This window comes from Eublepharis macularius, chromosome 1, assembly GCF_028583425.1.
Source record: "Eublepharis macularius isolate TG4126 chromosome 1, MPM_Emac_v1.0, whole genome shotgun sequence".
Lineage (NCBI taxonomy): Eukaryota > Metazoa > Chordata > Lepidosauria > Squamata > Eublepharidae > Eublepharis > Eublepharis macularius.
The window spans coordinates 233,830,450-233,850,759 of record NC_072790.1 but is presented as its reverse complement, the minus strand read 5'-3'; the positions used below and the strand labels follow the sequence as shown (position 1 = coordinate 233,850,759).

Genomic DNA, 20,310 nt, shown 5'->3' with positions numbered 1-20,310 from the left:
TACCTGGGTGGGAGGAGGCCAGATTGTACCATATTCACCTTCGTCCCAAACACCCTATACATGCAACGTCCACAATGAAGAGCTCAGACCTCCGGACAGCCCTCTGCTTTCTCACTTGAGAAATTGTGGCCAGGCCTGGGAGCGGGGAAGTATGTGTCTTAATACGCTCCCCTCCAGTCCAAGTATTGCCCATTCGAAAGGGAGGTTAGAGTTGGCAGGGACCCTGCGTCCACAGACATTGCATTCAGGGTTGGTCTGTGGGCCATCCCTGGTTGAGTCCATTGTGCCCCGTATGTGCCTAGGAGGCTGGCATCCCCCCAAGGGGGTCTCCCAGATCAGTCTTGGAAGCAATAGGAGATACATCATTTCCTCCGAGGGAGATGGAAGACCCCATCAGTCAGTCACAGAATAGACTTAACAGTTGGCTAGTGTTTAACCCTGCCCTGTGCAAATCACCCCATGCTCATAGCTGCCTTCATCAGTACAAGACCACAGGCTACTGTCTAGGTGTTCAACAATGTCTTTCCCTGACAGTACCAGCAGTAAAGAGGTCACCAGGTTGGTAGATGAAGGGGGGGCTCCCAACTCAGGGTTGTTATCCAGGAGAGAGGGTCTCCCCTGGGCCCAAGCCTACAAGCAAATCTACCCAGTCCCACCTCTTCTCCTAGAATCCCTTGATGTGGCAGTAAGCCTCCAGAGCGGCCAGGAGGATGTAGATAAGCCACAGGCTAACGAAGAAAAGTGTGGCAAGGATTTTGGGGGTTCGGGGCCCTCCCAGTTCTCCGCCAACGGGTGCCCGGCGCCGGTATAGCAGCACAGCGATGCTGATGAAGGCGAAGATGGTAAAGAGGGTGACCGAGAAAGCCAGCGTGCCTGGCTGTACTTTGAATGGTTGGCCTTTGGAGGCCCAGTAGCCAGCAGCAATGGACCAGGCCACCCCAATCCCTAGGAAGACGTTGACGGCGTTGCTGCCGGTCACGTTGCCAATGGAGGCGTCAGCGTGCTGGTCTTGGATGGCAGCCACTTTGCTGGCAAAGGTATCTGTGCAGAAAATAAGGGGGTTAGTAGGTATGACAGCTGGAAGATCCCCCCCAACCTGAAGATACAGAATATCATTATAAATGCCAACAAGGTTAATGGCCATTCAGGATGGAGAGGTCTGGACCTTTCCCTACCCAAATATTTCTGATCTCCATTTCTCAACTTATACAGATATTAGGAGGTGCTCCCCTTCTGCATTTCACATACAAAAAGAGAGAGGTGCTTGTAAACGCCTCAATTCTTGCTCGAAAGATGACTAGGCAAGAGTAGCTATATCGGATCAGACCCATAATCCCTCTAGCCCAGCATCCTGTTTCACACAGCAGCCAACCAATCAATCCGGAAGGCCCACAAGCAAGACACAAAGGCTGAAGCCTCTTCTTGCTCCTGTTCGGCATCACTGCTAGGCAGAGGATTTCTGCCTCTGAATATTGCTATTGCTTGACGTCTCCTTCATGGATCTGTCTAATCCCCATTTAAAACCACTGATTCACATAGCCATCTGTACATCCACCAGCTGTGAATTCATTTACTTACGGAATAAATAAGTACTTCCTTTCATTGATTTTGAATCCTTCCCCTCAACTTTGTTGGGTGCCTCTGAATTCTAGAATTTGGGGCGAGGGAAAGTTCTATTTACTTTGTCCACCCCATGTATAAGTTTAGAAACCTCTATCATATTACCCCTTACTCATTATCTGAACTATCAAGTCAAAAACTCCTTAGCCTTTCCTTGTAGGCAAAATGTTCCAACCCCTTTTCTGTACTTTTTCCAGTGATGTAATATACTTCTTGAGATACAGGAACGATCTGTTTCATGGTATTCCGAATATGGCGACACCATAAAGCTATAGAAGAGTATTATAATTTTGCTGTAGAAAAGAGCAAGAGTCCAGTAGCAACTATAAAACTAACAAAACTTGTGGCAGGGCATGAGCTTTCATGAGTCACAGCTCACTTCTTCAGATACAGCTAGAATGTGAGTCCATCAGTCCTTATATCTTGGAGAGTAGAGTGATTTCAGATGCAGAATGACCATAGCCAGTGCATGACAATAGCAGGCGTGATTGGATAGGGTGGGGTATGCAGAGGGGTAGAGGGTGTGGAGAACTCAGCATTGGTAATGAGACCAGAAGCCGAAGTCTTGATTCAATCCAGGTGGATGCATTGTCTTGAGCTTCGTGTTATGTTACAATTCAGCAGTCTGTCTTTTAATCTCCCTTTGAAATTCATCTGCAGGATAACTGGACTGGATCTCTTATTCTTTTCTCCTGCTTCAGAAGGGCTAACATCTTGATAATATTGGCTGTTTTGTTATCAGCCCTGTTCCCAATAATTCCTCACAGAGAAATTTTTTGCTACTGCTTTAGACCCTTTAGTCAACATTTTTATCAAGTTACCGGCTGCAAATCCTACATCTCTTTCCTGCTTGGTCATCGGCAGGTCAGAATCCATCAGCGTTTATTTAAAGGGTTTCTTTTTTTGCTGCAATGTGTATCACTTACTCCTCACACTGAACCTCATTTGTCACTTTGTCAGCCACTCACCCAGTAAGGGGGGGATCTTTTGGGAGCTTTTCACAATCCACTTCAGAGTTCACCATCCTGAATAATGTGGTGCCATCTTCCACACAAGGTCACCTCACCGTTCACTAGGACTACCAATTCCGTCCTGGGAAATTTCTGGAAATTTGGGGGTGGTGCCTTATCAGGGACACGATGACATAAAGTCTGCCTTTCAAAGCTGCCATTTCGTCCAGAACGGATCTCTGTACTCTGGAGATCAGTTGTAATTCTAGGAAGAACTCCAGGCCCCACTAGGAGGCTGGTACCCCTACTACTACCACCCACAATTTCCAGATAATTTATGGACAAATTAAATAGCATTAATCTGTGGAACTCCACCATTTACTTCTATTGTAAAAAAAACCCTATCAGTTTACACCAACTCTCTGCTTCTTGTTGTTTAACCAATTTCTAATCCATGAAAGGACCTTTCCTCTCATCTGCTAAAATCACTCAAGAGCCTTTAGTGATGGACTTTGTCAAAAGTTGTTATCTGATGTCTACCAGATCACCATTGTCCATGTTATTTGTTAAATCCCTCACAAAGAACTCCAGAAGGTTGGTGAGACAGGACTGCCTCAGCAGATTCCACGCTGATTTTCTCTCTGCTGGGCTTGTTCTTCTATATGCTTAATAATTAATGTTTAATTATAGTTCCCATCAATTTACCCTGAACAAACATTAGGCTAATTGGCCTGTAATTTTCTGGATCTCTTCTGGTTTTCTTTTTTCTTTTAAAATCAGCATTACATTTGCTTTCTACCTGGCCATTTTTAGTGTCAAGTTGCTCATTTTGGTTAGGAGATCAACAATTTCACATTTGAGTTCCTTCAGAACCTTTGGGTGAATGCCATCCTGACGAAATGACTTAGTTTTTAAATTGTACATAAGCCCTAGAATTTTCTCATCTCTTCTAAGACAGCTCCACTCCAGCTACTACACAGTATTAAAGGCACTTCACTGCATGCTAGCAGGTTTATAGTGGCAGGATCTTTCATGGATTAGAGAAAACTTCACCAGATGTATTCTTGGTTGGCAAATAGCCAACATACCTAGGAGTATGGACTAGAAAGAAAAACTATGAACAGGGAAGTCAAAGGCCTTGAAATACATGAGATGCAGTCTGTGACTATGCTCCTTGGCTTTGAACCTGTGGTGGGTTAGAAAAGCTTCTTCTTGATATAAACCTCGATGAATATAATCAAGTTTGATCACTGATGTTGTGAAAGATTATAGAACTTCTCTTGCAGCCATTTGCCCAAAAACGTCACCGGCTAGACTTCTTGCATTAGATGGCCGTTTTGCCCGAACTTTTCCTTCTCTATGCTGTGGGTCTCAGTGTACCCTTTATTAATGAGTAGAGATGGGCGTGAATCAGAAAAAAACCAAACCATGTGGTTCGTGGTTCATCAAATTTCTTGAACTACAAACTACGAACTTTCACAAACCTGCCCCTGGTGGTTCGCGAACTGGTTCGTTTGGTTCATGAAAATGTCACATCCAGGTCAGAAAATCATCGCTTCCGAGTCAGCAGAAGTTCACTTCCAGGTCAGCAGAAGGTATGCAGGAAGTCCATCCCCTGTTGCCTAGGAAACCGATTGATTGGCACCAGGCTGTCTGCAGTGACGAACCAAAAAATGAACCAAACGAACCAGCCTAAGGTTTGTGGCAGTTCATCAGAAATGGGATCTGACGAACCGTGGTTATCAAACCACAAACTGGCCTGGTTGGTGCTTAATTTTAGTTTGTATTTCAGTTCATGCCCATCTCTATTAATAAATCCACTCTGTACTTTTTTAATAAAGTGAGGCTCCATCTCCTGAAAGCATCAGCCACCATAAATCTCCACCTTTATAAATATGATAGTCGCCTCTGTCCCCCTGCTACACCATCCCATTCTGCAGTCGTCCCTTCAAACCTCTCTGCGATCTTTCCCTCTCCACCCTGTAATAAGTATTTTGTCCTTTAAGCACTTTAGGAGCTTAACGCTTTATATATACACACGAGCCTGAGTCTTATCACCATTTCTCCACCAACCCATTGAGAGAGCTTTCTCGCTTCTAATCATGTTCTCCAGACTGCCGGTTAAATACAATTGCTTCCCTCTAGCCCGCCGCCGCCGGCTTTCTCAGCCACATGTTCTAGAAGTTAAATTTTCTGCTCTTTCATCCAATTCATTAATATGTACACATTGCTGGCCCCAAGCTCTGGTGTGCATCCTAAATAGCTATTGCAGGGCTGGGATTTTCAAAAGCCCATTGTAAACTTTGTGTCAGGGAGGGGGGTATCCAATAAGCATCAAGGGAGTGGGTGGACTGGCCTTTAACTGTGTCCAGGCCCAATGCCATCTGCTGTAGGGCTGCCACCAGTTACCTGCCTTGGTGCCTAAGTTGATTTTCTTCCCTGGGGGGGCCTCGGCTCTCTCCTCCCCTCTTTCCCTCCCCGTTTTTGCAGTTGATTGAATTGTGCAATGTCCTAGCTCAAAGTGAACTGGGAGATAAAAGCACACATGAAGCACATTCCTTTCAGCTTTTGAGAATTTGAAAGCCGTCCCAAGATGTTTAAAACAAACAAGCCACATTTCTTAAGTTTAAGTAAGTGGGACTGGTCTGAAGAAAGTGTGATTTGAGAAGCAATCTTTAGCAGGTCTGCTTGGAAGTAAGTCCAAGATTGCGAACAACTTGGAGAAAAAAATGTCCCAGCCCTTTAACAGAGGCTTAATGGGGTATTATTTACCAAGCAATGTTATTTATCGCCATGTCATGAAAAGTATCACCTGCTCATTTCCATTCTATTAATGGGGAAGGACATTTATTTTCTCCAGGTTGTTGGCAACTTTACATGAGTCCCATTTCATTCAATGGGCCTTACTCTCAGGCAAGTGTTCTTAGAGGACTGCAGCTTTGGTGAGGGAAGGGCCAAAACGATGTGTAACCGCTTTTGTGGGGGAACATTTCCCCTACAAACCTGAGCAGGGCTGGAGGACATATGACTCAGTTTCTTGACCAAAGTTGTGGTCAATGCCAGCAGAGGCAACCTCTTGGGAATATTCTGACCACCTCCTTGAAGAGAAATATAAACGACTTTAAAACCAGAACAGCCATCACGATTTCCATTCTCCTTCTCCAAGAAGCTATGGTAATTGTGGTAAGGGCTCATTTCGAGGGGGAATGTGCAGGAACACAGTTCTGGCAGTTCCCCAGAGGTCACATGTCAGGTGGCCCTGCCCACCTGACCCTTGGCCATTTTGGGCCTGTTTCAGCTTGAATTGGGGCCAAAACAGCCTGGATTGGGCCTCTGACAGGTGGTGGATCACTCTCCCATTCAGCAGTGGCCCGATCCTGACCATTTGGGGCCCCTTTTCGGCCATTTTCAGCCCCTTTTTGACATTTTGGGCCCAATTTCGGCCCTGAATAGCCAGGATTGGGTCCAAAACAGCCAGGATAGGTGATGTCAGGGGGTGGCATATGCAAATCAGTTATGCTAATGACACACTTCCTGTGATGTCAAAGGGCATGGTATATGCTAATGAGTTGTGCTAATGTGTTCCTCCAGCTCTTTTTCTACGAAATGACCCAATTGTGGAGTTTGTAACAGTATTCAGATAATCCAAACCCCACCCCTTTCAAATTACAACTACTAGCGAGACTGACTAAAGGGAACCTCCATATTCAAAGACAGCAAACCTCTCAATACCAATGCTAGGGGATAGTGTCAAGGGAAAGACCTCAGCATCTATGCCATGTTTCTTATAACCCTCCAGGACAACTAATTAAGTCCCTGTGTGAAACAGGATGCCAGACTAGAGGGACGGCTTGTCCGATCTAGCAGAGGGGTCCTTATGTTTGACTCCCCTGGTTTCTTGTAAGGGCCGTAAGACAGGTCTAATCTTCTACTCTTGAGAGGCAGTTTGGTTAAGCTCGGCGGGACTCTAATCTGGAGAACAGGGTTTGATTCCCTACTCCTCTGCTTGAAGCCAGCTGGATGACTTTGGGTCAGTCACAGCTCTCTCAGAGCTCTCTCAGCCCCACCCACCTCACAGGGTGTTTGGTGTGGGGATAATAACATATTTTGTAAACCTTTCTGAGCGGGTGTTAAGTTGTCCTGAAGGGTGGTATGTAAATCAAATGTTGTTATTGTTATGGTTGTTGTTGTTAACATGTATGTGGCCACAATGTAAGAACGTTTGAGACAAAGCTCAGTTATAGGATGAGCCAAACGCAAAGAGGTTAGGACTGGGGAGGGTGCTCATTTACCAAGGAAACTGGAAATGGAAACTCCAGGTAGAGCGGCAGTTTACCGCTCAATACTGTACGCAAGGAACAAATGACAGGCAAAGGGGAGGGTTTGAGCTTCCCGAGGCATCTCAGCAGCCTTTGTTAGAAAGCCATACTGGATAGCTGGCTGGACACCATAAGGCAGCGGCCCCCAACCTTTTTGGCACCAGGGACTGGTTTCATGGAAGACAATTTTTCCACGGACCGGGGTGGGGGAGAGACCCAGAGGCATGATAGGAGTCAGCCAGCCAGGCAAGGTGATATTTCTAATGAAAAGTGCAGGGCCGGCCAGGCAAGGCGCAGGGAAGGCGCGGCCGCCCCTCCCAAGACGGCGACCGCCTACCTCGCCTGCTCCCTGGAGACAGCTCTGCACTCACCCGCCACTCACCTCCTGTACGGCCCGGTGGCTAACAGGCCACGGACTGGGACTGGTCCGTGGCCTGGGGGTTGAAGACCCCTGCCCTAAGGCAATTTTTATGTTAATTGCGGCGGCTGCCATTTCCTGTCTTTTGTAGCTGGCACACAGAAATCGAGCAACTAAAGCACTTCCTGCCCATGCATCTCCCTGCCAGCAAAAGCTTCACTCGTAGCCATGTAATCCTAGCACTCGGAGGACAACCAGGGGCAGAGGGCTCAGATCACTCGGAACCAGGTCTCTAACCCTAGTCCTTGTGGCTAGCCCAGCCATCCCACCTCACATACTGCTGGGTTTTTGTACTGCATCCTTGCCACCATAGCCCTCCCCTCCCCTTACTAACCAGGCACAGAGGTGCCCAGTGCCACAAAAACCACCGCTGTGACGGAGTCTTTGAGACCGATGGTGCAGCCGAAGTGGGCAGCCAGATCCCCTGTGAGAGCAGTGAGCACCCCGATGAGACAGATGGAGACGAAGAAGCAGGCCCAGCCGCACCAATATTCGGTGGGTGGCACAAAGGCAAAGAGAACTTTCCAGAAAACCGTCAGGAAGTGCATGATATAGTCAAAGCAGGAGGGCAGGCGCTCCTCGCCTGAGTCATCATCTTCGTCATCACCTATGGGGGACAGCACAGAGATACAAAATGAACCAACCTAGTTGGTTTAATCTTATTCATCACCCATCATGCCAATGGCGAATAGAAGGAAGTGATGTCACCATGCTGGCAGGGATAAAAAAACCTCCAAATCTATATCCATCAATACTCTGGGACTTGCTAAAATTCTATGGTACAACCATAGAGCTTAGGCCCAGTCCTAGAGTGTCAAATCAGCAATGTGATGTCACTTCCAGCAACGCCACTTTTCCAGCTATTATTTCTCCCACCACCCCTCTGAGTGGTGGCAGGCAGAGAAGAGGAAGGCTGGGAGGTTTCCCACTTTTAGGCGGGAGGCCTGGCCTCCCTTCCTCTACTTAACACTTTAAAACACAGTTGGAGAGGATCCTTGGGCAAGGGGAAATTGGGTTTCCTTGCGTGAGGGTATTTCAGTGAGACCAATGTGACAAACTTACTGGGGGGGGGGGGACATCTCTTCCACACCTCACAATGCTTAGCTACTCTGCTTCTGCTTCTATGATTTGCCAGAGCCTTTTGGAATAGCTCTAGGGCGGCCTGAGGTTAGATTCCTGCTTCCCATGAAATCTCTTCAGTGACACTGGGACAGTCACTCTCTCTCAGCCTAGTCTACCTCACAGGGTTGTTGTGGAGATAAAATGGAGGGGAAATCCACAAACACCCCCCCTGAGCTCCTTGGAGGAGGGGTGGAATAAAATGTGCTAAAAGTAATTTGGGGAGAGGTGAAAGTAGGGCCAGGCCGACCTAAGGCAGCAGATTTGGGGGTAAGATTAAAAATAAGCAACGTGAATTATTTAGTTCATTGTCCTTGTATTTTTGCCACACAACAGACGGGGGTTTGGGGGGAAAGAGAACAGCATCTGAATTTCCTGCCAGGGACACCACTTAGGACCATCTGGGAGGAAGCACTTGACATCCGTTTGTTGTGCATGGGGAGGAGGGCAATATTTGGTGTTTTCCTAGCAAATATTTTCCTCCTTCCACAAAAAGCCCTAATTCCCCTGACACACAAGCGTGCTTAATGAATTGCAGCCAAAGAGAGATGCCGCCTTCCTCTCTTTTGGTGACAGTCGAAATGGAGCTAGAGGGCCTCACACAACTTCACCCTTTCTCCCTTGCTTCCCCTTATGCCCGGAGCTCCCTCCCACAACACCTACTTTCCTGATTTCCCTGCCCCAAACCCACTTTTTCTGGGGAGACTTACAACCTGCCACCCTCAACTAAAACAAAGCCCAGATAGATGAACACTGCACTTGATCTTCAGGGTTGTCGGCTCTGGATTGGGAAATTCATGGAGAACCGGGGGCAGAGCCTGGCAAGGGCAGGGTTTGGGAAGGGAATGGACTTTGGCAGGGTGGCCATAGAGTCCACATTTTCTCTAGGAAAATTGACATGTGCAGTCTGGAGATCAGCTGTGATTCTGTGAAATCTCCAAGCCCCACCAGAAAGCTGGCAACCTTAGGTCCCATCCATCCTTAGCTTTGTCTCTTCTCTCCAAACTCAGCCTGCAAGGTCTTCAGCAACCATTTGGGTTTTGCTTACGATAACATGCCACATATAGGGAGGGTCGGGGTGCCAGGTGAAGAGGATAATCAGAAGCAGTGAGACCAGGGCTTTTTTTCAGCGGGAACACAGTGGAACGGAGTTCCGGCACCTCTTGAAAATGGTCACATGGCCGGTGGCTCCGCCCCCTGATCTCCAGACACAGGGGAGTTTAGATTGCCCTCCGCGCCGCTGGAGCGGAGGGCAATCTAAACTCCCCTCTGTCTGGAGATCAGGGGACGGGGCCACCGGCCATGTGACCATTTTTGCCAAGGGCGATTTAAACTTGTTCCAGCTGACGTCATTGTGCGGTCCTGAGTTCCACCATTGAGTTCCACCACCTTTTTTCCCAGAAAAAAGCCCTGAGTGAGATGCAGCTCACTGGATTGTTTATCTCTCCACTGCATCCCTCACCCTGATCTTCCTGCCCCAGTGATCTTCAGCCCCTTTCTTACCGGCACTGACGGTAACGGCGCTAACAAACTGCTCCCGCCAACTGCTGCTGCCCACCACGAGTGCCAGGTTGGTTTTCTTGATTAATTTGTCCACCGTGCTCTGGAAAATGAGGGGCAAGGAGGGGATAACAAGGAGGGGTGAGAAAAGATGGGGGGCAGTATTTCCTGCATGGTCAGCCCCCCTCCCTTCACCACTGCAGGAATTGCTATCTTCTTTGTCATCTTGGCTGTTTGGTGCCAGCACACAGGAATGGTGCGGAAAAACGTCACTGCATCTTTTGGCATTGTGCCCCCCCTGCTGCTTGCCTAACCAGCCGTGATGTCGAGGCTACTGGAGCGTAAGGTGGCATGGGATTCAGGGAGAAAGATTCAAATTGGGTTGAAAAATAGGGTGCTAGAGAGGAACGAGATTTGTGCCAGCCGTAATGAGGCTGACGTTGGTCCCTGAGGCCCAGTTCCCCGTAGAAGGGCCCTGAATATAGAACAGAGGACCACGCATTTTGAATATAATTGGCCTGCCTGAAAGTGCTTTGAGCCAAAAGGGAACTTTTGCATAGGACAAGGTGCTAGAGCAATGATCTTCAACCCGTGAGGTGGGACCCTCAGATACGTCCACCCACTGGGATACAAATATCTACAGAGCCACTCTTTTTTCGCTGCCTCTTGGAAGGACCTCCTGCTAGCATGCATTAGTAGATACAGCAAGCTATGCTTCCTGCCTCTCTATGCAGTGGAAAGGAGCAGCAAGCCACTGTGCTTGGAGAGGATTCCTCCATGGCTTCTTCCTCTCTATGATACACCTTTTTAACTTTGCTAGCACTTCCTGTCTCAGGCTCTGTCTTTGCTGTTCATGACACAAGTGTGGTTGGTGCTAACTCTGGTTTAGGATTGCCACCTCCTGGTTGTGGAATTCCTGGAGATTTGTGGGGGGGGGGAGCCTGGAGAGGGTGGGTTTTGGGGAGCGTTGGGACTTCAGCTGGCTAGAATGCCATAGAGTCCATCTTCCAAGGCAGCGTTTTTTCCAGGGGAACTGATCTCTAAGGCCTAGAGATCATTTGTAATGCTGGGAGATCTCCAGCTACCACCTGGAGGCTGACAACCCTATGGACTGGCTCCTCCCTGTTTCTATCAGGTGACTCTGGGCCAAACTACAAGTGACGAATGACACAGGTTGGACACTTGTCAGCTTCCCTCAAGTTTTGACGGGAAATGTAGGCAGCTTGGCGGAATGTTGGGCAAGTGACAGTTGAAAACTCCATTGGACAGTAGTCGGAAAGCCAAGCTGCAAGACCAGGACGCCTACATTTCCCATCAAAACTTGAGGGAAGCTGACAAGTGTCCAACCTGTGTCAGGCGTCACTTGTAGCTTGGCCCTCTGTCACATTACTTCCTGTTATGTGCTTGCGACTTAGTGGGTCCCCTGCTCCGTGGGTCCCCCTAGGTATGGATGATCTCTGCTCCAGAGCCTTCTTGTAGGGGGACAGCCTTCTGTGGGGTATCACTTGGAGTAGGCTATTCACACTGCATCTGCACTTCTTTGCTGAAGAAAGAGAAGGGAACCAGCTCCAGGGACATTAGCAAGGGCCAAGGGAATCGCAAGGTAGAGACTCTAGGGGAGATTTCTGGCAGAAGCATTGTCGGGTGAGCCCGTAAAACATTGGCAGATATTGTGGAAGCAGCTGCAGGATATTAAGATGTGAGAAGATGTTACGGATGGGAGAGAGGGATTGTGGGTCTCTTTTGTGTGAAAGGGGTGTCTCACCTTGAATTCATACGACTCCTCAATGATGACTTCAAGTTTGGTGTGCTCTCCTAAGCTCGGGCAACCCATTTTGGCAATCGCTTCCTCTTCTCCCCCATTGGGCAGACGATTTTCATTGGAGTCACCTGGCATGGGAGGGCAAGCAAGCCGTTACCAGAGGATCTAGTACCTCCAGCTCCCTCTTTCCAGTTTATTTCCCCTATCCCTCTCTGTTCTCAAACCCAACAGTAGCTCATACCCCTTTCCCAAACGCCTCAAGCCTCCTCTCCCACAAATCCCAGCCGAGACTGTGCCTTCGGTTTTGCCATCTTTTCTACCAGCCCCGCCCAGCTCCTGAACTGTTGAACAGCCCGCCGGCACATAGAAATTAAGCCTGAAGCTTTTCCTCTGATGTTTCATCTCACTACTAAGAAAAGCTTCTCCTCCTAAACATCTTCCAGGTAAAGAAAGAAAGGCGATGGTTCCTTTTATGCCTTCAGCACCCGTTGGAAAACTCTGCAGAAACAAGGGCCGTTTCCACACTACTCACCTTCATCTGGAACGCTGCGGAACGTCGCGAAAAAAACACGGAAGATAGCGTCTTCTCGCGCGAGAAGACGCTATCTTCCGCGGTTTTTTTCGCGACGTTCCGCAGCATTCCAGATGAAGGTGAGTAGCGTGGAAACAGCCAAGGCTGGTTCCCATCATTTCTGCCAGATGTGCCTCCGAACAAATCCACCACCACCACCCAAATCCCAAGCTATTACTCAAACATCATAGTCATATAGATCAAGATAGGTAGGTGTCTGTAGCAGTATGAGCTTTCGTGAGTCACAGCTCACTTCTTCAGATACCTCACTTCTTCAGATCTGAAGTAAGCTCACACCCTACCACAAATTTTGTTAGTCTTATAGGTGCTTCTGGACTCCTGCTCTTTTCTACTGTCATACGTATATGGCATCCTCCTTTCCTTCCTCTCCCTTATACTGAGAGGCCAACCCATTTCCCGTTCCTTTGATTTTCTCTTTCTCACCCTGAGTTCATCCTTGCTTCTCCCACCCCCGTTTCTCCACGCTCACCGTGCCGTGGGCCCGTGTCCAGGAATTCTGGAGGTCCCAATTCCAAATGAAAATTCTTGTTTTTCTCATACTCCTCATCGTCAATAATTTTAATTTCAATGTATTTCCTGGGAAAGAAAGAGAACATACGCTCTCATAGAGGAAGGCAATAGTTTTTTGCCCAGCCATCAATCACTGAGCCTTAGGCCTATTGCGTGAAGCTAACCTCCCCAAGCAGTTTCCGGCTTCTTCTTCTAGGCGTGTGCCTTTTTACAGCAACCTTATGTGCAGAAATGTAGCAAGTGAAGCTTTCCCTATTATAGTCACCCTATACGTTACTTCTTTTACGAGTTCTCTGCAGAGCCAACCCATTTTCTGTGCAGACACACATCATCTCAAGGATTGGCTTGTATTTTTTTAAAAAGCATGCAAATGGGCTCAGAAAGCTGCTGCCAGGGGAGGGAAAGCGCCTGCCTTTCTCCCGAGACTTTTCCTCCCTGTGGAAAAACAGCACAGGGAAGGAGAATTTTCCCCTTTGTGCTGCCACATATGTACACAATACCTCCACATGGAGCAGCAGAAATGGGGAAACGTCTTCACCGTCTACATTTCTACAAAGCAGGCTGTTATTCCAAACACAAGATCAGGATTTTTTTTAAAGGTAGTAGGACAGATAATGTGCAAATTTTCAGACATCTTTTGGCTTTGAATCATCATCCTGCCTTCTCTAGAAGTGGCGAGATATCCTACAAACCATGTACACACACACAAAAATGTATCTGGGGAAACTTCTCCAAGGACTGAGATAAGGAAAAGTTAATCAGTCTATTTTCTGTCTGTTGCATTTTCATCTCTCTTTTCTCCAAGGAGCTCAAACTGGTGTACTTGGTATCTCTTCATGACAGTCCTGCGAGACAGGCCAGACTGATAGTGAATGATTGGTACAAAGGCACACAGTGACCTTCGTGGCATACAGATTTTATGAATAATAAAGGCAAGAGGAGGAGAGGCCTCTTGACAACGCTCTCGCAGACATAGGGACAATTCCCCAATTTGTGCTGCTTTTACCTCAAAACTGTGAGGGAAAGTTGCTATCTTTTCTTCTCAGTCCTATTCCTGGGCCTTTAACCACAGCCTGACACGCAGAAACTAAACAGGTGAAGCGTTTTCTTCTCAGTTCATCTTTGTGCTAGACTGCTGTCCATGGCCCAGGAGCAGGGTCAGAACACCTAATGTGTGATTTTAAAAAAAAAATCTGTAGAACATTAACGGTGAGGTTTCTTCTCTGGGAGAGGTGACAATCTCAGCCAGCTTGCACGTGCGCATGCTCGTGCACACCCCCCACAAAACTTCCCTCACACTTACTCATGTCTGCCACCCCTCAATGGCTCACTCGCACTGGTGCCCCCTCATGCATGGTCGCTCCTCTGTGCCTCTGTCTAATCACAGGCGCCTGTTCACATCTCTTCATGCTCACACCCTCTCCGCCTCACGTCAGCTTCTGGCTTGCCAGCCACTCACTCACCCACACGCTTTCATGCTCTCCCGCAGCTGCCGTTGGCCAAACGGGCCTCTCTTCCCCTTGCATACAATTAGGTCAGAGCCTGTCAGACGGGGAGCTAGAGTTTTCTGAGGCAGTGCTTGGTGGGGTGAAAGGGTAACATTTCCAGAAATTAATTCCATGTGTATGGTGGTGCTGGAGGGTGGGGGGAGAGTGGGTAAGACTGGAGGCGAAAGGGGGCTGAGTAGAAACTGAAGGGGCAAATATTTCTCTGTGCGTTTATAGGGTGGAATAGGGGTTCATCAGCCACTGAACTGCTTACCATGTAGCATGAGAAATTGCATCTGTATACAAGGGTGCTTTTGAGCGTGTACAGAGTGTCTGTTTCTAAAGGCATCATCTTATTTTTTCCCCTGGCTCTGCTCTCATGCTTTTAACATCACACTCGCATTCAGGCAGTAAGTATGTGATTTTTCCATTTCTTATCTCTTCAGACTCTCCTTTGCTGCTTCCATTTTGATAGTCCATTTTATTATTCATGACATTTTAATTTTAATGCTGTTCTTTTGCTGTTCTGCTGCTTTTGTTTATTGACTGTGAGCTGCCTGAAGGGCAGGAAAAGGAGTGAAAAAATGTTTAGCACAAGAAATGCCTTCAGCCAGGACGTTAAAATTAACTTACGATAGAAGGAGTTGTATTAGAACATAAAGTGACACATTTATTGAAAAATGGAGATTGTTGACAATGCTCAGGAGCCATATAATTCCAAGGTAATATCTATCTTTTCCTCCCATTCTACCTTCTTTCTTTGCATTTATTTACATCTATTCTTACATTACATTTACTTCTGTATCTTTATCCGTGTATTTTATTCTCTGTAAATATATATACATATTTATATCTCTCTCTCCAGTCAAGAAAAGCTTCACTAGCTAAAGTTGTGCCTGTGTCAGCTTACTGAGAGCCAGTTTGGTGTAGTGGTTAAGAGCGATGGGACTCTAATCTGGAGAGCCGGGTTTGATTCCCCACTCCTCCACTTGAAGCCAGCTGGGTGACAATGGGTCAGTCACAGCTCCCTCAGAGCTCTCTAACAGATTGACTGTTGTGGGGATAATAATAACATACTTTGTAAACTGCTCTGAGTGGGTGTTAAGTTGTCCTGAAGGGTGGTATATAAAGCGAATGTTGTCGTTGTTATTACTATTATTACTGGCTGTTTCCACACGACTTACCAGCCTCTGGAGCGCTGCGCAAAACACGCAGAAGATAGCATCTTCTCGTGTGAAATCGCACCAGGACGATGTGATGTCGCACAAAACTCCCGGATGATAGCGTCTTCCTGGTGCAATTTCACGCGAGAAGACGCTATCTTCCGTGTGTTTTCCACAATGCTCCGGAGGCCAGTAAGTCGTGTGGAAACGGCCACTGTTTGCAGGCTAACAGAATAGGGCCAGAAAAAACAAGAAGGGGACCTCTCCCGCCGTAGTCTTAGGGACTGTGCTGTGGGACTGAAGCAGGGACTGTGCTGTGGGGGCCCCAACTGCCCTCCTTCCTTCCCCAACAAAAGGAGGAAGAAGAAAAAGAGCAGGGTTCTGCTGCCATTCACTCTCATCATATCTGGAGGAGAACTTGTGCTGCCCGCTCACAGCAACAGCTGCTTGCAGCCACCTCATCTGGGGCTCAAGCACCTGGCTGCATATGCTCACTCCCTCCAAGGATCAGAGAACCAGCTTCTAGCAATGGTTCATACCTACCTCATATAGAACGAGAGCCAACCCTTGCTTGGCCCCTGATGGGTCACTTCACTAATTCTGGGGTCCCATCCATGATCTTTATCTAGGGCCCTGGAGTCACTAAGGCTACACCTGACCTCTACAGGGTTTAGGGTTGCCAAGCTCCTTGTGAGCCTAGAGATCTCCCAGAATTTCAACTGATCTCCAGACTACAGAGACTGGTTCCCCTGGAGAAAATGGCTGCTTTGGAGGGTGGACTCTGTGGCATTGTACCCTACTGAGGTCCCTCCCCTCCCCAAATCTCACCTTCCATGCTCCACCCCCCAAATCTCCAGGAATTTCCCAACCCAGAGTTGGCAACCCTACCAAAGTCGCTGGGAAAATTTGGAAAGCAGTTTTTTTTTTAAAGAAACAACTTCTGGCATAACACTGCTGAGAACCTACGTTCTCAGGTTCAAATCCTTACTCATTTGTAAAAACTAGAAGGTGCTCTTGGGCCAGTCACTCCTGCTTAACTAAATCAATTCTGCAGGGTTGTTTTGAGTATGAAATGTATGTTGCCCTACGCTCTGTGTCAGAAGAAACGGAGGGAAAAATAGACTCTTTCTCATGGGAGAAAGGGGTTATGGGGGGGCTGGTTCTCTGCTAAATGTCTTCCATTTGTCCCACCCTGAGACAACCGTAGATACGACTGTGAGCCAATGTGTTATAACGGTCAGGCTGGAGAGAGCCAGGTTCAAATCCCCACTCAGCAATCACTGGGTAACTTTAGGCCAGCCAGTCTCTCTCAGCCTGTCCTACCTCACAGGCTTGTTTTGAGGATAAAATGGAGGAGAGGAGGACCATGTACATCGCCGTGAGCTCCTTGGAGGAAGGAACAGGACAAACATGTGACAGATGGATGAACTGACCCCCTTAATTCCAATGTATACATCTCTTCCCATCCACCACTCACCCCATTATTAGCTGCTCATTTAGAACACCATAGAGCACAATCTTCTTGAAGTGTTTCTTGGATCTGTCCATAAGATCGTCTCCTTTTTTAATCTTGTCCTTTCTGTGTGTGTGTTATGTACTGTCAAGTCACTTGGGACTTACGGTGACCCTATGAATTAACAATATCTAAAATGTCCTATCATTGCCGTCTTTTGTTTTGGATTGTCTTATCCTCCGCTTGGCCTTTAACAGAGGCCTGCCACATGGACAATTTAAGCAGGCAAGCTTTTCTGAACACTTTGTCTCTGTGAGGGAAGGTGGAATTAGTTCTCAATTCCTCACAATGACAACTGAGGTAAATAGTTTTAAAGGGCGATCCTTGACAGTGTCTTCTTTGTCCCTGTTGGGATTTTAGCAAGTGTCCTACATTCAGTCATGAAAGTGTTAAATTGTTATTCTGTTTCTTTAGTTAGATAACTAGTTAGCATAGGACCACTTAGCTGTGGAGTAAAAGTTCCTGCCATTGAAAAGGGAGTCTTTAGTCTTAATGAAGGGATCTAGGATTGTCTATTGGATGAACCAGTTTATTGGGGGGCAATTAACTAGCAACATATATTAAAGTTTTATTGCACTTTGTCCACTCTGTCAATCTCTCTCCATTCCCAGTCTTCTAGTCTGATCACCAAGACGTAGAGATGTAGGAGTTAGTTAGCTATCCTTTATTTTCTAACTAATGTACCCTTTTCCCTGATATGTAGTAAAAGTATTTTTCTAGAGCTAAACCACAGAAGTGGGTCTACTTATTTCCACTGTGCTAATATTAAACTCTGCAACTTTAAACCCCCAACAGTCCCTCCATTAAAGGCAATGAATTGAATCCTGGTTTAGCTGTCAGCCCCTGCTCCCCCCGCCCCGCTTGTGCTCCAAGCACACTATCTGCTTAACTTTGAAAACAGCAAGTGCCTGATTATACTTTCCTCATCCATTCTTTCTTTTTAAAGCAAACAAACTGCAAATCTTTTTAACAGTTGCAAAGTTCGGGATGGAGGGAAAAGGTTGGTTAGTGACAGCACAGGTGCTAGCCAAACTATATTCTCCATAGCGGCCTTTTCCCTGATTCTGACTGTACCTCACTACAAACTTCAAAACCAGTTTGTTTCAGCGTTCACCCCAGGAGAGAAAGGCATACATTTATACTAAATGGGTTTCCAGTTCAGCCCTGATGCTTTAAAAATATGTCTTTACCCCAATTACTCGAAACCAACATCTCTATCACCTGTCCCTTAGCTTCCACACCCTGTCTTCCTCATGTCCTCACACAGTACCCTCCCCTGCCTTCACAGCCCCCCCTTCTCCCGTCTCTCACATGGTCTCATCATTCTGGAACTCCACCTTGCCGGCCACTTCCTCGTAGTCCTCTCCAGCTTTAGCGGTGCCCTCAATGGTGTGGAAAGGAATGGCCACTCGCCCACGGGCCCCTGAAGTCCTCAGCACTTTGATGCGCACAGCCCCCACGCTCTCGCTCACCCTCATGGAGGCCCCCTCAAAGGTGAAGATGCCAGCATGGTCGTCATCAAAGATTGTGACAGTGGCCATCTCGGAGGGTCCGAGGCAGGCTTTGGGGGGCGGCTCAGGGCCTGGCTCAGCCCAGACCGCCCGCACGTTGCTGAGGTGAACGTAAAAGTACTCGTCCTCTTCAAAAATGTCATCGTCGATGATTCCGACCCGCACCTCTTTGTGCGTCTCACCCGGCTTGAAAAGTAAAGTGCCCTCAGCAAATTCATAGTCTGAACCAGCATTTGCCGTTCCATCCTCCGTGCGGAAGTCCACTCGCAGTGTGATGCAAGATGGGTCCCCTCCTCGCCGGGCCACGGTCAGCACTACCGAGCCACAGTTCTCAAAACACTGGTAATGCGAGGGTTCAAAGCCAACTTTGGTCATTGATTCATCCTCTTCTGCCCGTACTTCCTGCATGCTGACCGCTTTGCGGGCCTGATCTGCCGCATGCTTTTTGAGGATGTTCCCAGCTCCGATCATCATGCGGGTGGCCTGGATGCGGTAGAAGGCCCTGCTCTTCTGCTGTTGGACCAACACATGATAATTGGCCATCTCAATAAGCTGTTCCATGTCCTTTTCCGGATGTTTCTGCTTGAGATCCCTCAAAGTGCGGGCCATATCCCGGCGAGCTTCCTCATCTTGGTCCTTGCTGCCTTCCATGAGGCCCTCGGAGCCTTCTTTTAGTGAATTGTCCATCTCCATGTCCATTTTTGGGTAGCCGCTGTCACCCTCTGTCTCAATGATAAGCCCCCGGGCCTTGTCAGCACGGTACTTCTTCTGAACGTACTTATAGAACAGGAGCCGCCGGTCAGCTACCCATGCTTGGATCACACACACAGGGAAAAAGAGGAACGTCATGAGTCCTTCCCACAGTTCCACTTCACCAGGGGAGAACCAGGCCAGGATAAGATACAGCCAGATGTAGGCGAAGACGCTCCATGCTGCAGTGACAAAAAAGACCCTCAAGTGTTTGATGCGCCGTACCTCCCCTTCAGGGACCACGTGGACACAGACAGCAATGATGATGAACATGTTGAAGGCCGCACTACCTACAATTGTGCTGGGTCCCATGTCTCCTGCATAGAAGTTATGGCCCACAATCTCAATGATGGAGAGGAGGATCTCAGGCGCTGAGGAACCCAAGGCCATCAAGGTCAAGTTGGAGACGGTCTCGTTCCAGATGCGGACGGTGGTGGTGGTGGTCTCTCCATTGGGCTTCTTGATAGTGATCTCCCTTTCTTGTGAGGTGATAACTTCGATAGAGGCCATGAAGCGGTCAGCGATGATAGACATGCCCAGGAACATGTAGATCAGTGCCACAAAGTAAACAATGGCCCGTGCTACCTTGTCACCCACCGAGGGGTTCTGAGGGAGCCATACGGGCAGGATCACGCCTTCCTGGCACTCGGTTGCCTCCTCACATTTGTCGCTGTGGTTGCCACCATCTGAAGACGCCGTGCCAGACCCAAGTATGCCCAGAAGGTCATCTGCTGTCGCCTGTGGCAACGGAAGGCATAAAACCAGTAGCAGGGCCGAAGCCTTCAGCTGAGATAGGTGTGACATGGTGAGGAAAAAGGAAACTGTGAAGCAGAAAACAGCACAAAAGAAATGCCAGTTCAGGTTTGGCTTTTTTGGTGCCTTATGTAAAATATCTGAATTGTTCAGAACTTGACAAAGTTTCATGAACTCTGAGCAGGAGACAATCTAATACTTGTTCACACTCAAAAGACCCACAAGTACTGGTTCTGGGTTCCCTGACCTGACTTTCAAGCCATCAACTATACATCACAATGCTAGGAAATAATTTTCCAAATGTTCAAGGCCCTGATTCAGTTTAGGGTCAGAGTCCAAGGTG

At 47.8% G+C, this 20,310-nt stretch overlaps 1 protein-coding gene across 1 annotated transcript; it reads right to left on the bottom strand.

Annotated features, from left to right (window-relative positions):
- Nucleotides 1–664: 664 nt before the first annotated feature.
- Nucleotides 665–20,018, bottom strand: LOC129338753 (sodium/calcium exchanger 1-like). The gene is made up of 6 exons (XM_054993221.1): nt 18,265–20,018; nt 12,750–12,856; nt 11,692–11,816; nt 9,930–10,029; nt 7,642–7,914; nt 665–1,041 (listed from the first exon to the last, which is right to left on the bottom strand). Exons 1-6 carry the CDS (start codon nt 20,016–20,018, stop codon nt 665–667), a joined length of 2,736 nt encoding a protein of 911 aa, XP_054849196.1.
- Nucleotides 20,019–20,310: the final 292 nt, after the last annotated feature.

Bases quoted from the DNA above. Each gene is read 5' to 3' on its own strand.
- LOC129338753 (XM_054993221.1), bottom strand. From the start codon at position 20,018: ATGTCACACCTATCTCAGCTGAAGGCTTCGGCCCTGCTACTGGTTTTA. The intron at 11,817-12,749 runs GTGAGCGTGGAG...CTCCCATGCCAG, and splicing joins GGACACGGGCCCACGGCACG to GTGACTCCAATGAAAATCGT. The intron at 7,915-9,929 runs GTAAGAAAGGGG...TGTCCCCCATAG, and splicing joins CGCCGTTACCGTCAGTGCCG to GTGATGACGAAGATGATGAC.